Raw genomic sequence first — 14,803 nt, forward strand, 5'->3', positions numbered from 1 at the left:
TTGTTACTCTTCTGATAGTGGTGTTTTGTTGTTGTTGCTTTTTTCTTCTATAGTTTTTCTGAGTTTATAAGCTAATGACTCGGAATCATTTATGCATATGTGAATGAAAATAAACCTCAAGGACAAGCTTCCAACTCAGCCAATATGTTATTCACCCTAAGGTAAAATACAAAAGAAATAGAAACTTAAATAAACATTTCCTGTAAACAAAAATGAAGGTCATATTTCATACTTCAAGATGAATTGTCTGTATCTGAAAATGTACATGTTGAAATGATCAGTGCAAAGAGTTGTTGCTTCTCTTTCTCTTCAAAAATTATCTTGCACAGATAGTGATAGATCCAGAAGAGCTTTCAATACCTTGCTGAGGGGAAACTTATTGCAATCCACTCTTGTCTGCCCACATTCATCTTCATGTTCTGTCACTGAGTACAGTCAGTTTGGTCATGCTCGAGTTGGTATTGTTAAGAAGATGGGGAACAAACAGTGCTGGCTTCTGTCCTTCATTGGCCTGGAGGCCAATATTTTTTTCCATTATTTTCCCAGGAACAGAGGTGAAGCCATTGCTTCCTACATCCTCCTCTTTGCCTTTTTTAAGATGGATATAACAATAGGCATTTACAGGTATTAAAACTGAAATATGCAGTTGTATGTGTTTAAAAGTGAGCATTTTGGAAGCATCGTGAATTTATTTGCTGAGTAAATATCGTACCATTGTGCACCATGCTGCTCAATACCATTCTTGGTCTGAGACAGAATAGCAGTGTTGTCAGCTAGATTAGCAACAAATAATATTAGAAAATATCATCTAGTTTCTTAATTTTAGCAGATAGAATGTATTTAGTTAATACAATCAGAGAAGACATTTATTTTCATTTTTTTGAGTAATTCTTTATTTACACTTCTTTATTTTAAATTCTTGTATTGACGTTTCCAGTGACTTGCAACATTTAGTGATTACCAGTGATCTCTTGCATGAACAATGACTAAGACACTGCCCTGCTTGTAGAATGTAGATACTCTATTAATACTGTTAAAAGAGGCCCAAGTACCAAGAAGAAAATCTGCTTCACCCGATTGCTCATGCTCTAGTGCTGAGTGTTCTCTGAACTTTGGTATGTAGGAAGGAGATGGGAATTCAGTGCAGCATTTTTTTTTTTTTTTTGGTCCAAATAGAGGAAGAAGAAGAGTGGTTGGAAAGGTAGTTTACTTCTTTTACAAAGTTTCTTTGCTTGCTCTTTTCTCATGACAACAGATGATAAAAGACAGGGATAATTTTGGTTGTGTTTAAATATCAATACATTTCTACATCTAATTTATTGGTTTAGGCCTTAAAGGCAAGTATGTTTTATTTTCCATCTTTTCTTCAAGAGACAAGTTGAGTTTTCTAATGTCTCTTCATAGATTTCTTAAATCACTAATTTTTTTATTTTAATTTTCTTGGAATGTCTCCATTTGGCCTACAACTTTATTGAACTGAATGGAGAAACTTTAATAGAAGTGCTTTAACAGAGGCTTTACTAGTGCCATATGGAGTGGAAGGGCATCACCCGTCTTTTTTCTTCAAATGATATGCTAAGTAAGAGCCATTAGTTTTGTCCTAGAGATAGTCTGAGTCATGTCTTTGTCAAAACCAGCTTTATTATATGGTGGTTAGCTCAGCTGAGATAAGTTTTGACCAATACAGTTAACACCAAGATCCCAAAGGAAAATCAGAAGGTACAGTGCACCACTCGTGATAATGGCTGTGGAGACTGGTAATCTGACAAGTTCTTTAAAAGTCTGTCAATCCACTGTAAGAATTAACTCTTAAAAGAAATATTCTTAATCAGGACACAGAGATGGTACATTGTCGTAAACTTCCTTTTCTGCTTTGGAATGTAGGATACCTGGATGAAAATAAAAAGTTATCTAATGCATTTTATGTAATAGGAGGAAGCATTTATAAGAAAGTTGCAGGTTAAAATGATCTCAGCTGGCCTGTCATCAATGCTGTCTTTCTCCTTTTTCCTTTAATTTCTAAGACAAATGTTACAGGCTTGCTTGTGCCCTGTGGAAAATAAGTTAAGCAGTGTTTAAGCTATTGATGGTGAAGTACCTCATCTGGGAAGAGCTTCAGATTATAGTGAGACTGTGCATGTAGGCTCTGGTATTCAGAAAGGCTACCACTCAGTATTACCAGTGTGTGGGAATATAGCCATTTATTCTCATTGAGCATGCGTATTTTCTGTGCGTTCTGTCATGCTGACAAGAGCTCATGAGTTTTTGACAAACACATAGCATTTGTGTCAAGTTCTCATCTGATCCCTTGTGAAAATTAGGGATGTAGCAAGAAAAAATGTAACAGATAAGGACACGTACTCTAGTACAAGGTGTATGGACAGTATGCAGTTATTCAAATCTGTTTCTGTTTTGGTCATCTTTCAAACATGGTATTTGCAGGGTCTTATCATATCTTAATTGATATCTCTTGATATTTTTACATGCTGTGATAATTATATTCTAAAAAGACTTAAAAGTACTGTTACCAATTTGGAAGGAAGCAGCTAATGGGGACCTCAGCTACAATGTGCAGGTCTAAGGGTATTTGTGTAAAGCTTTTGGCCTCAAGTTTGCTTTTTCTTTCTCCATGGAAGTCTTGCATTTGACTTCTCTTGGAAGGGTTTGGAAAAAGTGAGCTTTCCATTATATGTGCCATTCATATAGTATTTACATTCATATAGAGTAGTAGGCCACATGCAGTTTTTATTGGAAAGTTACTTGAGATACATATAATTCAAGATAGCAAGTTATTTATGTTTTTCTATGGTTGAGATTTCACTTAGTAAATATCAGAAGAACTGTACCTTTCTATTTACAAAGCCCCTAAACCCTTTAGTTGTCATCTTTGCTGAGCAGTTAAAAAGCAATGTATCCTTCACACAAAGGATGTAAAAGTAGAGGTTGCTGCATCTAATTCCTTCTTAACACATCAACAGTAATAAACCTAATGTAATGGTGACTTGTACTTCTTCCTTTTAGACGTAACTATGGTAACAAAATTGTTTTTTTTGTTAGTTCTTTCTCCTGCATTCTTTGCCTGTCAGCCCTTAGGGCATTTCTGTCCTGCTTCAGCCTTTATCAACCATGTGCACATTCACACACTGGATTGTTTGTAAGTCTCCTGCTGCGGAAGGCACAAAGGGAAAGATGCTTGAAAAAAGAGAAAGTATTAACCTGTATAGGTAGCACAGGGTAGTTCCCAAAATGTCTCTTTGCATCTTGTCATTTGCCCCTTTCTTCTGCATTTATTTATTTAGTGCGTTATAACTGGCATCAGTGAAACTGCAATAGTTGCCGGTCTTGCCATTGCCCTGTTTTCATGTAGATGATAGTCTATGGGAGTAGTTAGAGAATTTGAGCAGGCTGAACAAACAAGGTGATCAAAGTCACTACAAGTAAACTTCCCTTTTTCTGCTGAACTTTGATATTGTGGACATGTCCCTGAAAGGATTTGGACAGGGACAAATACGTGTTTCCATATTCACAGAGGCATTCTGTGATGTAGCAGTTCTGTAAGCTGAACCAGAATTCATAATTTTTGTATAGACAGAATCCCACGATACTCATGCTAGATGCAGTTTGTAATTCAGGATTACCTGTTTGATGTGTTTTGTCTGTTCGAGTTATCATGATTTTACAATTTATTGTGTAACATAAAATGTAATTTAATGCAGACATACTGAATGGCAGTCATCTGAGTTAAAAAGAAGCATGTATACTGTGAATTATTTCATGCTTTAATGCAAGAGAAGTTTTACAATGGTACTTATGAAGATAGAGCAAATCTGTTACCTTCACATCTTGTGTTTCTAATGTTGTTTTACAATAGTCTCTGAGAGACAGCAGATTTTAGGTTTGTGTAGAAAAGGAAATTCAATAACAAAACTAACAGACGCTTTTAAAAAAAACATTTAAGCTTAAAAACTGTAAACATACTCTTTTTATTTACATTTTATGGTTTTACCCTTTATACTGTAAATTCAGTTTTATATTTAGATTACTTTGTCTATGAAGAAATAGGATATGCCCTTCAATACTTGTATTATACACTGGAATCTTAACATAATACCACATACTTGTTCTCTGTGTAACTCTTGACATTCCTGATACTGTTCTCCAGCCTGAACAGAATTATTTTTCAGGTCTGTTACTCTTTAGTTTTATGGCTCATATTTCTTACTTTAATACCAGTGTTTTTTTCTTTCATCTGTCTTCCTTCCTGATGCTGTTCTTCTTTTTTCCTTCCCATTGCTATAAATTTGTTTATCACAAATTATTTTGTTGAGCAGAAATGCAACTTTAATATTGCCACTGGAAAGGCTGAGAAGATGGATGTTCAGAAAGAAGCATAATAATCTCTTATAGAAAAAGACTTGTGTAACTTTTCAAATATCATAGTATCATAGAATGGTTTGGGTTGGAAGGGACCTTAAACACCATCTAATTCCAGTCCCCCATCGTCAGGGACACCTCCCACTAGAAATGTGTTTAATCTCGAAGGAAGACAGAATTGGCTTACTTCAACTCCTGTCCTTAGCAAAGACACCACTGGCTACCTCTTTGGTTAACCGTATAACAAAGATTTCTTCAGCTCTCCACTCTGTGTTGATTTTACTTTATCAAATGTTGAAGACGCCATGTGAATGTTAAATATTCACTATATTCAGAAGATTGCAATTACTGTGATGTATACTGTTGGTTTTTTTTATAGTGCTGTGGAAGAATAGTCATGTTTTATTGCATCTGTCATCCCTTTAGTGGGATGATTTTGTGCATGTTTATTTTTTCTTTAAGCATTTCACTAGGAAGATCTTTTTTAACCCCTCTAGTGTCTCATCCAGGAACTTGTGTTTGAGATTTTGCTCTGTGTCACGTATAAATTTCACATATATTAACAACATCTCCCTGCCTATTCCCAAAATTCATGTTCATTTTTGTACTAGGAGTGTAGTATTTTGAATATAGTAGGATTTGGACAGGTAGAAGGTAATTATGACATACATATGTGTTCTAATTATTAAGGTAAAAATGCATAGTCTTTGGATATACTGCAGCAGATCATTTAAATCAAGTGGGCAATAAACCAATTGTCATACTGAGAAAAGATGAAGAAAAATACATCTCTTCATTTTTTCAATGTAGTTTTGAGTTTGTGAGGTGATGAATTCGAATGAGGGAAATTCTAATAAGGGAAAGAATATTGTAGGAATGAAAGCATAACAAGAGGAAAGAGGAATTCTTTAGTTAGGGCATGACAGATAGCTGAAGGGGAGGGTATTGTGAAACAAGAAGGCACAGTGAAATAATGTAGCTGTAAAAGGAAGCCAGTAATGCATAATTGTGTTATATATTGATAACTGATTACATATGTTTATTGGGAGCTATATTTGCACATATTTAACTATTATTAATATTGTATCAAATATACATAGTAATGCAATAAGTGTATTGGTATAAAAGATGTAACTATTACAGTAAAATATCAACATGCATTTTGTAATAATGTAGTGTATTGAGATAATTTGGTATCTAATGATGTAGTCTTAATACCAGCCAAAAATATTCTCTATTAACTTAATATGATTTAGCATGAAGATCCTAACACACAGGCGTCAAAGAAGTTAGTTGTTTAGGCAGTTGTTTTTTGGCAAAGACTCATCTTGTTATAGCTCCTTTTGTCACGATGGTTTAAGAAGGTTTCAACAGTAAATAACAGCCATAATCCGTTTAAATTTTCCTTCATACTACAAATATTCATGATACATGTAAGGTTTTGTGGTTTTGATGTTTTCTAACACTTTGTAACTGACCATTTTGTTATTGTTGTTGTTGCCTGTAGGATAGTATAACATTACCTTTCTACAGATCAGTAAATTGTTTTTAAGGATCTCGAGGAGAGTTCAGTGTAGGTGTCATGTTTTAAGTTTTACTTCCACTCATGTTGGCCAGTGTATTTCAGTTGGGAAGAAGAAAATCTAGTCAACGTCTAAAATAGGTCCGATGTTGTAAGAGGTGCCATCTAAAATAATTGTTGTTTTATTTGCAGAAAGCCATATTCTTGAGGATGTAAACAAGTGTATAATCGCACTGAGAGAGCAAAATGCTGACAATTTAGATCGTGCAGCAGGTGCAATCCGAGGGCGTGCTTCAAGAGTAGCTCATATTGTTTCGGGTGAGATGGACAATTATGAGCCAGGGGCTTACACTGAAGGAGTGATGAAGAATGTTCAGTATTTAACCAAGAATGGTAAGTCTCATTTCTGAACTGTGCTCTCAGTTTCTTTAGTTGTAAAAGCATTCTTTTATACGTCACATTTAAAAGGAATCCTGTGATTCTCTGATCTAATGCGTTAATAATGCACTAATGTTTCACTATATGGTCTCGTATCTCCTTTCAGCATACTGTCCAATTATGATGATACTGTAAGTTCAAAACTAACTTTTTAAAATTAAATTACATAATTCATGTAAGGGTTTTTAACTTTTAGAGAACTTTCACTAGAGTTTCTAAATAAATGTAATTAGCAATGTTTGGAGACTAGTAACTGACGAGGCAGCAGCTTTCTGCTGTGTTTTACTGGCCTCAGCACATCTGTTTTAAGCAGACGAAAGGAAAGCTTGTAGAGAAATAGAAGCAGGTTCATGATTGGTTTATACTTACTTCTTCAAGGATTATTGTGCAGTGGTTAAACATTCTCAGATATCTTCAGTTTTTCTATGTGAATTTGGAACTTCTTAAAATATTTAGTAGTGTCCATTTCATTTTCCATGACACTAAAGAGAGTATTATTTACTGGAATATCCCCGTATTGGAAGCAGGGTTGTAACCTGTCCTATTCTATAAATGGTTTCTGGATTTAATGTAAGCAGTGTAAGGCTGAATATCGTATGAGGGGCTGGAGGAAGATCAGGAGAGATGAAGTATATCGATTGTGTCACTGTATGTGCTACTTTCTGTGAAAGATGATCTTACACATCTGAAATGTAATTTCTGTCAACAAGAAACTGAAACGAACTGTCAGCCATTTCCAATGGATGTTTTTTTCTACGTACTCTTTAAAGGGCATTACAAAGCGTGAGGCTACTTGGGTGTGAACAGAATTGATTTTAATCCTATTTGTGTCTTAGAACACTTAATGTCTGGCCTTCCATTTTTTGATTCAGTATATACACTAGGAATCTGTTAAGACCCCAAGATTTACATGTTCTCAGTGGCTGGAAGTCTAATAGTTGGGTGGTTATTGCCATTAAGAAGTTTTCTGGTAAGTCTGTGTGTCTCTGGAATAGAGGATTCAGTTTCATGAACATAGAAGTCTGAACGCTAGCTCTGTCAGTCTAAACAGGTTTCTAATACATTATGTTCGCTTGACATTTATTTTACTTCAAGAAAAGACAGGAAGTTTGAGCACTTTCTTAATCAGTTCAAATAGGTCCAGGACAGAACTGCCTTCATGTGAAACAAGAGTGAACTGACATACCAAAGAAGTTGCAAAAGGGACAGAATAGTGAGAAGATTTAGGAATAGACTTGCCTGGTTTTATCTCCTTTTCTGACATTTTGATGAGAAAATCTGAGAACTTGGAACATAATGTTCTGTTTTCGTAACTTTTGAAAGTACTATGACATATAGTAAGGGAAGCAGCAATTACAGAAAAGCATAGTTTTGATTCCTGTATAAAAGCCGAGCTCTTCTTTCTTGAAACTGGTGGTGTTGAAACACATCAGGAGTTGACGCTGATTTCTGTTCTGTTACATTGCTGTGACAAATATATATATCTAAATCTGTGTATTTAAAACAGACAAGAAAGCATAAAACTGGTTTTGATTGGAATATCTGGCTGTGTCAAGGGACATCAAGCACAGTGTCATTTGCGCAATTTTCTTTGTGGTACTTTAAACCTGAAAGTCCTATACTTCACATAATTCAATAGGAGCTGTAAAAGGAAAAATGTACTTTTCATTTCTACTCTTATTTATATGATCTGCAGTGAAAAGACTTCAAATCATTATGAGGATTTTTTGGTTGGTTTTATTTTTCTGCTGCTTCAAGAGACATGAAAAATGCAGGTAATCTGCAGGCCTCAAATTTAACCCAATGCACACGGTTACTGCTGGGTCTTCCAGGAGCCAGCTGATAGCAAGGTGACCTCACTAGAGAAGAACTTCGCATTTTTTCTGCCATCATTTAGCTTGCGTGAGTAACGCAGGGCAGTGAAGTGCATCTTTTATGCTCAATGAAAGGGTAATGTGTTACTGAAGGGACATTATATGAGGAGGAGTATACAGTTAGTGAAAATAGAATTATGCAATAATAGTGTACTACACAAACTGCAAAAATGCACATGAAAGCATAAGATCACTGAATCTCTCTCTTCTGTTGGAAGACATCATGCTTAATTGAAATGGCAAAATTAGCTATTCTTCAAATACTTCTTTAATAACTCCTGTACAATAAGTGTTAAAAGCTGCTGCTTAGTTTCCTAGTTGAAGTTACATAGTCCTGTCCAGATACCAGTTGTTTTTAAACAGATTTTATAGTACTGTACATTGGAATGTCTGCTTTCTCCAATTTATGTTATTCCTCTCGTCTGTTTTGCACCTTCCCATTCACCCAACAACAAGAAAACCCTAAGCAAAAAACAGCAAAGCTCTGTCAAAACACTGTTAAGGTTGTGGAGTCCAGCTCTTAAAAGTTCAGTTATACCAGAATAAAGGTTGTCTTTTTAGCCTTGATTTGCACTTGGTATATGCATTACGGTGTTTTAAGTATGTGATTACACAGTTAAGTTACGAAATAGCTGCTTAATTCATTCCACTGGATGGACCTGCTTTAGGCATTCACTAGGGTCACATATTGAAGGAAGCTGTTGTCTGTAGGATCAGTTTTGAAAATAATGGGTCAGAAGAATGCAGGAGGACAGTATATGATCTGGTGGACTAAGGAGAATCTCCATCCTTTACTGGATGCTGGGGGAAACTTAGTTACAAGAGATGAGGAAAAGGCTGAGGTGCTTAATGCCTTCTTTGCCTCAGTCTTTAGCGGCAAGACTAGTTGTTCGTTGGATACCCAGTACCCTGAGCTGATGGAAGGGGATGGGGAGCAGGATGTGGCCCTCACAAACCATGAGGAAATGGTTGGCAACCTGCTACAGCACTTGGATATACGCAAGTCGATGGGGCCGGATGGGATCCACCCGAGGGTGCTGAGAGAACTGGCGGAGGAGCTGTCCAAGCCGCTTTCCATCATTTATCGGCAGTCCTGGCTATCAGGGGAGGCCCCAGTCGACTGGCGGCTAGCAAACGTGATGCCCATCTACAAGAAGGTCTGGAAGGTAGACCCGGGGAACTATAGGCCTGTTAGTTTGACCTCAGTGCCAGGGAAGCTCATGGAGCAGATTATCTTGAGTGTCATCACGCGGCACTTGCAGGGCAACCAGGCAATCAGGCCCAGTCAGCATGGGTTTGTGAAGGGCAGGTCCTGCTTGACGCACCTGATCTCCTTCTATGACAAAGTGACGCGCTTAGTGGATGAGGGAAAGGCTGTGGATGTGGTCTACCTTGACTTCAGTAAGGCTTTTGACACTGTTTCCCACAGCATTCTCCTTGAGAAACTGGCTGCTCTTGGCTTGGACTGGCGTACGCTTCGTTGGGTTAGAAACTGGCTGGGTAGCCGGGCCCAAAGAGTTGTGGTGAATGGAGTCAAATCCAGTTGGAGGCCGGTCACTAGTGGAGTCCCCCAGGGCTCAGTACTGGGGCCAGTCCTCTTTAATATCTTTATCAATGATCTGGATGAGGGGATCAAGTGCACCCTCAGTAAGTTTACAGACAACACCAAGTTAAGTGCGTGTGTCGATCTGCTCGAGGGCAGGAAGGCTCTGCAGGAGGATCTGGATAGGCTGGACCAATGGGCTGAGGCCAACTGTATGAAGTTCAACAAGGCCAAGTTCCGGGTCCTGCACCTGGGGCACAACAACCGCAAGCAGAGCTACAGGCTGGGAGATGAGTGGTTGGAAAGCTGCCTGGCAGAGAAGGACCTGGGAGTATTGGTTGATAGTCGGCTGAATATGAGCCAGCAGTGTGCTCAGGTGGCCAAGAAGGCCAACAGCATCCTGGCTTGCATAAGAAACAGTGTGGCCAGGAGATCTAGGGAAGTGATTGTCCCCCTGTACTCGGCTCTGGTGAGGTCACACCTCGAATACTGTGTTCAGTTTTGGGCCCCTCGCTACAAGAGGGACATGGAGGTGCTCGAGTGAGTCCAGAGAATGGCAACGAAGCTGGTGAGGGGTCTGGAGAACAAGTCTTACAAGGAGCGGCTGAGGGAGCTGGGATTGTTCATCCTGGAGAAGAGGAGGCTCAGGGGCGACCTTATCGCTCTCTATAGGTACCTTAAAGGAGGCTGTAGCGAGGTAGGGGTTGGTCTATTCTCCCACGTGCCTGGTGACAGGACGAGGGGGAATGGGCTCAAGTTGTGCCAGGGGAGGTTTAGGTTGGATATTAGGAAGAACTTCTTTACTTGAAAGGGTTGTTAGGCATTGGAATGGGCTGCCCAGGGAAGTGGTGGAGTCACCATCCCTGGAGGTCTTTAAAAGATGTTTAGATGTAGAGCTTAGTGATCTGGTTTAGTGGAGGACTTGTTAGTGTTAGGTCAGAGGTTGGACTAGGTGATCTTGGAGGTCTCTTCCAACCTAGATGATTCTGTGTGATTCTGTGTATAGTTGGTTTGGACTGCCCTTGTATCTGCAGAGTTAGGTGACACTTCAGGTTAATGAGGCTACAGCTAAATGTGGGATGCAGGAATACTCTCCCCTCCTGGTGTGAGCGAGCACTCTGAGTACATCCTAGTTCTATGTCAAGATGAGATTGGGAGCTACTCTGTCTCATCTTTTCAGGTTTTAGTGGGAAGGACATTAGGGTGTGTGGTCAGAAAAGAAACCTGCAAAACATTTGAACCAACATCCCTGTCCAGATGTTAGGAGATCAGTAGTGAGAATCATGCCCTGGAAATGCATGCTCCAGGGTCTGTATGAAACCTTTACTGACTATGGGAGAAAAGAATGTTCAACCACGTGGTCTACATGCTTAATGAAGGCAGCTGTTGAAACCAGCATTTCCTATCTCGATTTTACAAATGCAAATGTGGTAGAGGGGCAGGTTGTATTCTTTTATGCTTAAGACTGAAAATGTTAATATTGGTACCTCTCCATCATTCCTAATGCCTGGTACTGTTGATTAGATTGAAAAGTGCAGGTTCTTGCATTTTGATAGGATTTGTTTACTGTTGCAGGAAATCAAAACAAAACCTTTAAGGAAGACTGATTATAAAAACACAGGGTATTTCCACTCCAGAAAAACATGTTTCTATTCTCAAATTGTAGATCAGCTGTAGGTGTTCTTCTGAAACTGCCATTGGTAAGACACAAAATATTGATCCCATTCCATTTGAAATATGACTGAACATAAATTAAGACAGAGTTTAATCTATAGGACAGAATGGTGATACCAAATTTAAAGCTGAACATGGATTTGAAATTGTCTCGCTGCTTCAGAAAATATTTAGAAGCATGTACTGTGAATTCCAAAAAAATTCTTCAGAGGGACATCAGATCTATCAGACCTATATACCAACAATGCTGATTATAATTGGGAATTGAAGAGCAGAATAGATGGGAAGGGTTTTTTAAGCAGTTCATCATCTGGGTAAGTGCAAGTTTCTAGACATTCCAGAGTCAAGGAAAATCTCATATCCAAACAGTCCCATGTCTGACTTAGGAGGCTGTAGGACATCTCTTTTAGGTGTTACATATGCATGCTTCTTTGCTATACCAAGGGGATACCAAGGAAATCTTTGGCCTCATTATCTCCTTTGTGGGACTGTGAGAGCTGTGTTAGGACTATTTCTAATTAAAGACTTTCTCAAATTCGTGCATTTATGCATTGCCAGTTTGCACATTTTCTTCATGTGTCAATGTGAGCAGCTTCACATGGATGAAAAACCCTTGGTCCCAGTGGGCCAAACACTTTAAACATAGACCTGTTTTGGAGACATTTGGTTTGTGTTTAAAAACCTTTACAAGTTCAGATTAACCTTTTCTGAAGTGCTTTCCTGTGGTTTCGTCCTGAAACTCATTCAGTTCTTCCTGACCCAGTTGTCTGCTGTATGGGCAATGTTTTTGCACGTTGTTTTCCAGTGACTTTAAAGAATTTGGAATTAAATAATTTATGTTTATTTCTTGGTCCCAAGAATGGTATCTTGGACACCTTCCAGAGTCTCCTTTCACTTCCAGTGTGATCAGTTGCATAGCCTCTGTACTTACACTGGTCTACTCCACCTCAGACAGGACTTTGCCTGTATAGCACTGTATTAAATGATTCAGCTTGATGGATTAACTCTACTGCATTGCTTTTCCCTGGGAAAGAAATTTATCTCAGCAAGTAAAGATATTAGTGTTATCTGATTTTGATCTTCTTGATTCTTCTGGTTTTTTTTTTCATTTATGTCCATATCTTGCACATTTATATGCATAAACTAGTAATTTTGTATTTTCTAAATTGCTTTATTTGCTTTTTTCAAACAACAGTTCCTAGACTCGTAGCAACAGCTTATGCTAAGCAACTGACAGTTTCCTTTGTCCACTGTCAGAATTGTTTGCAGTGGGGATTATATATTTTATCCAATTCAAAAACTTTACTCCCTCAAAAGATACCAGCCAAGGAGGTAACACGTGGAGGCTTTGTGGTATTTTATCCTATTCACTCTGACATAAAGTATTTTATTCTATTTTTGCATGCCATCTAAGCCAAAATGGGGGAAGAGAAGTATTTCCAGAGACTTTATTGTCTTGCCTAAGACATACCTGCAGGTTACGTAGAATGAATAAGCTGTTGAAGGTCTGTATCTCATGGTGTAAAAGGTACCAATATGACCAATCTCATTCTAGATTACTTAGGTGATGGTTGCTGAAATGAGGTTGCTGAATATCATTTTGTATTTTATGCAAAATCAAAATCTGTAATTAATTAAAAAGGGTGAAGTATTTTTAAGGGAAAAACATTTTTCACTGTTTGTCACCCTCAGAGTGAGATTTAAAGAGAATATTGTAGTTTATAATAAACTCTGTTCGTCATACAGAGGTTCGTACCCTTGCCTGTGAAGCCCAAGGTCTGCTAAATAGGACCGAGTCCTTTCTTTGGAAATGACTGAAAAGAAAATTGATAGAAAAAGACAGAGTATGGCTTCAGCTTGGAAGCTTGTGGAATTGGTGTAGAACTCAGACAAGAAACAGATTATAAGAAACTGTATTCAACAAAGAATTATTGTAAAAACTAAGAGAATAACTGTATAAACTAAGAAAAGTGCTGTAGGTAAACGTTCCCTCTCCCTTAAAGTTTTAGGGATGTTTATAGTTGCATAACTTAGCACATATATATACACATTTTTTTTTTGCTTAGGATTACCAATAGTTGTAAAACTATCTAAAGCAATATCCATTGATTTTTGTATCCGCTGCTCTATTACAGAGTCAACAATCTGCATTAAGTCCACAGTGAGCTTTTTTCGTAAAGCTCTCTTCTAATCCTTCTGAAGCTATGTTAAAAATACTAGCTGTAAAAAACTGTCAGATTTGTTTCACGTGTTAAGAATGTTCTGAAGAAACAGAAATGTCATCTAAAGTCTTTCGTGTTTCAGATAATCAAAAAATGACTCTGAGCATAATGCCATGTCTTATTGCCAATCTTACCTTCGCTTCCTGCAGCTTAAAGTAGCTTTTCTTCATTCTTAATAACAGTAATGTACATATTAATTATAAATGGTACGTGAGAGTTAGGATGCTCATAACTACTTGTTTGCTTGCTTTAAAATGCTGTTGTGCTTAGTGATCATCCAAGGAACTGAGAATAAATCTCTCCAGTGCCCTGTGCCAACAGGCTTTGTTCAGTAAGAGCTTCAGAGTGTCTGATGCAGTCTTGCTGTCTAGGGCACTAGGTCTTAAACACAGTCTCCAAAAACTTTTCTCCTTCCTGAGATAAAAAATAGCAAGAACAGCATTTAAAACACAGCATTAATACAGAATGAAGTTATGTTTATAAATAAGCTAATAACTTTATTTTTGCCTCCTTCAGTTGTTTTTTTTTTTTGTTGTTGTTGTTCTTTTTTTGGTTGTTAGGCCTTTCTTCTAAATTAGGGTAGTAAAATACATTTCTATTACCAGCATGGATTTGACATACATGATGTCGCTTCAGCTAGTTAAATGGGGAGAGGGAAGGAAGATGAGGGAAGGGTCTCTTGGTTTTAGTGGCATCTGCCAAAGAAACTGCGAAAGGGAAGAATTTTTTTTGTGAATTTTAAAACTTGCTCCTGTGATAACAATTTTGCCATGTATCCTTGTGCACCCAGCTTTATTTGCAGTCTGATTCTGGAGCAGAGGACTCTTGCAAAAGCCTTCCTTAGATGTAAATATAATAATGTACAGTAAGTGTTCCTACTCCCCCCCCCCCCCCAGTATAAATTTACATCTACCAGGATGCAGTTTGTCATTTTCTTTCTTTACTTCCTCCCTTCTTTCTTTCCTTCCTTCCTTTTTCCATTTCAGAATTGCCTTTTTATGTTCAGCATACACAATGTGATGATTTCTTCACTGCTTCTGTTTACTTGAGTCTAATTGAAGAAATGGCTTGTGACTTTCCAACATGTAAATTAACTTCGTCTATCCCTTTTAATATATTTTCCCTTTTAGATCTTAAGGGACAGAACAGGGATTCT

General features: G+C 37.8%; 1 protein-coding gene across 1 annotated transcript in view; it reads left to right on the top strand.

The window, feature by feature from the left end:
* The window catches only part of CTNNA3 (catenin alpha 3), a 467,780-nt gene that overhangs the window by 350,699 nt on the left and 102,278 nt on the right, over nucleotides 1–14,803 (top strand). Inside the window, exon 12 of the mRNA XM_035543318.2 lies at nucleotides 6,089–6,289. Within this exon, the coding sequence (XP_035399211.1) occupies nucleotides 6,089–6,289 (201 nt within the window). The remainder of the gene's footprint in view (nucleotides 1–6,088; nucleotides 6,290–14,803) is intronic.

Source organism: Cygnus atratus, chromosome 7 (genome assembly GCF_013377495.2).
Source record: "Cygnus atratus isolate AKBS03 ecotype Queensland, Australia chromosome 7, CAtr_DNAZoo_HiC_assembly, whole genome shotgun sequence".
In the NCBI taxonomy this organism is placed as follows: Eukaryota; Metazoa; Chordata; class Aves; order Anseriformes; family Anatidae; genus Cygnus; species Cygnus atratus.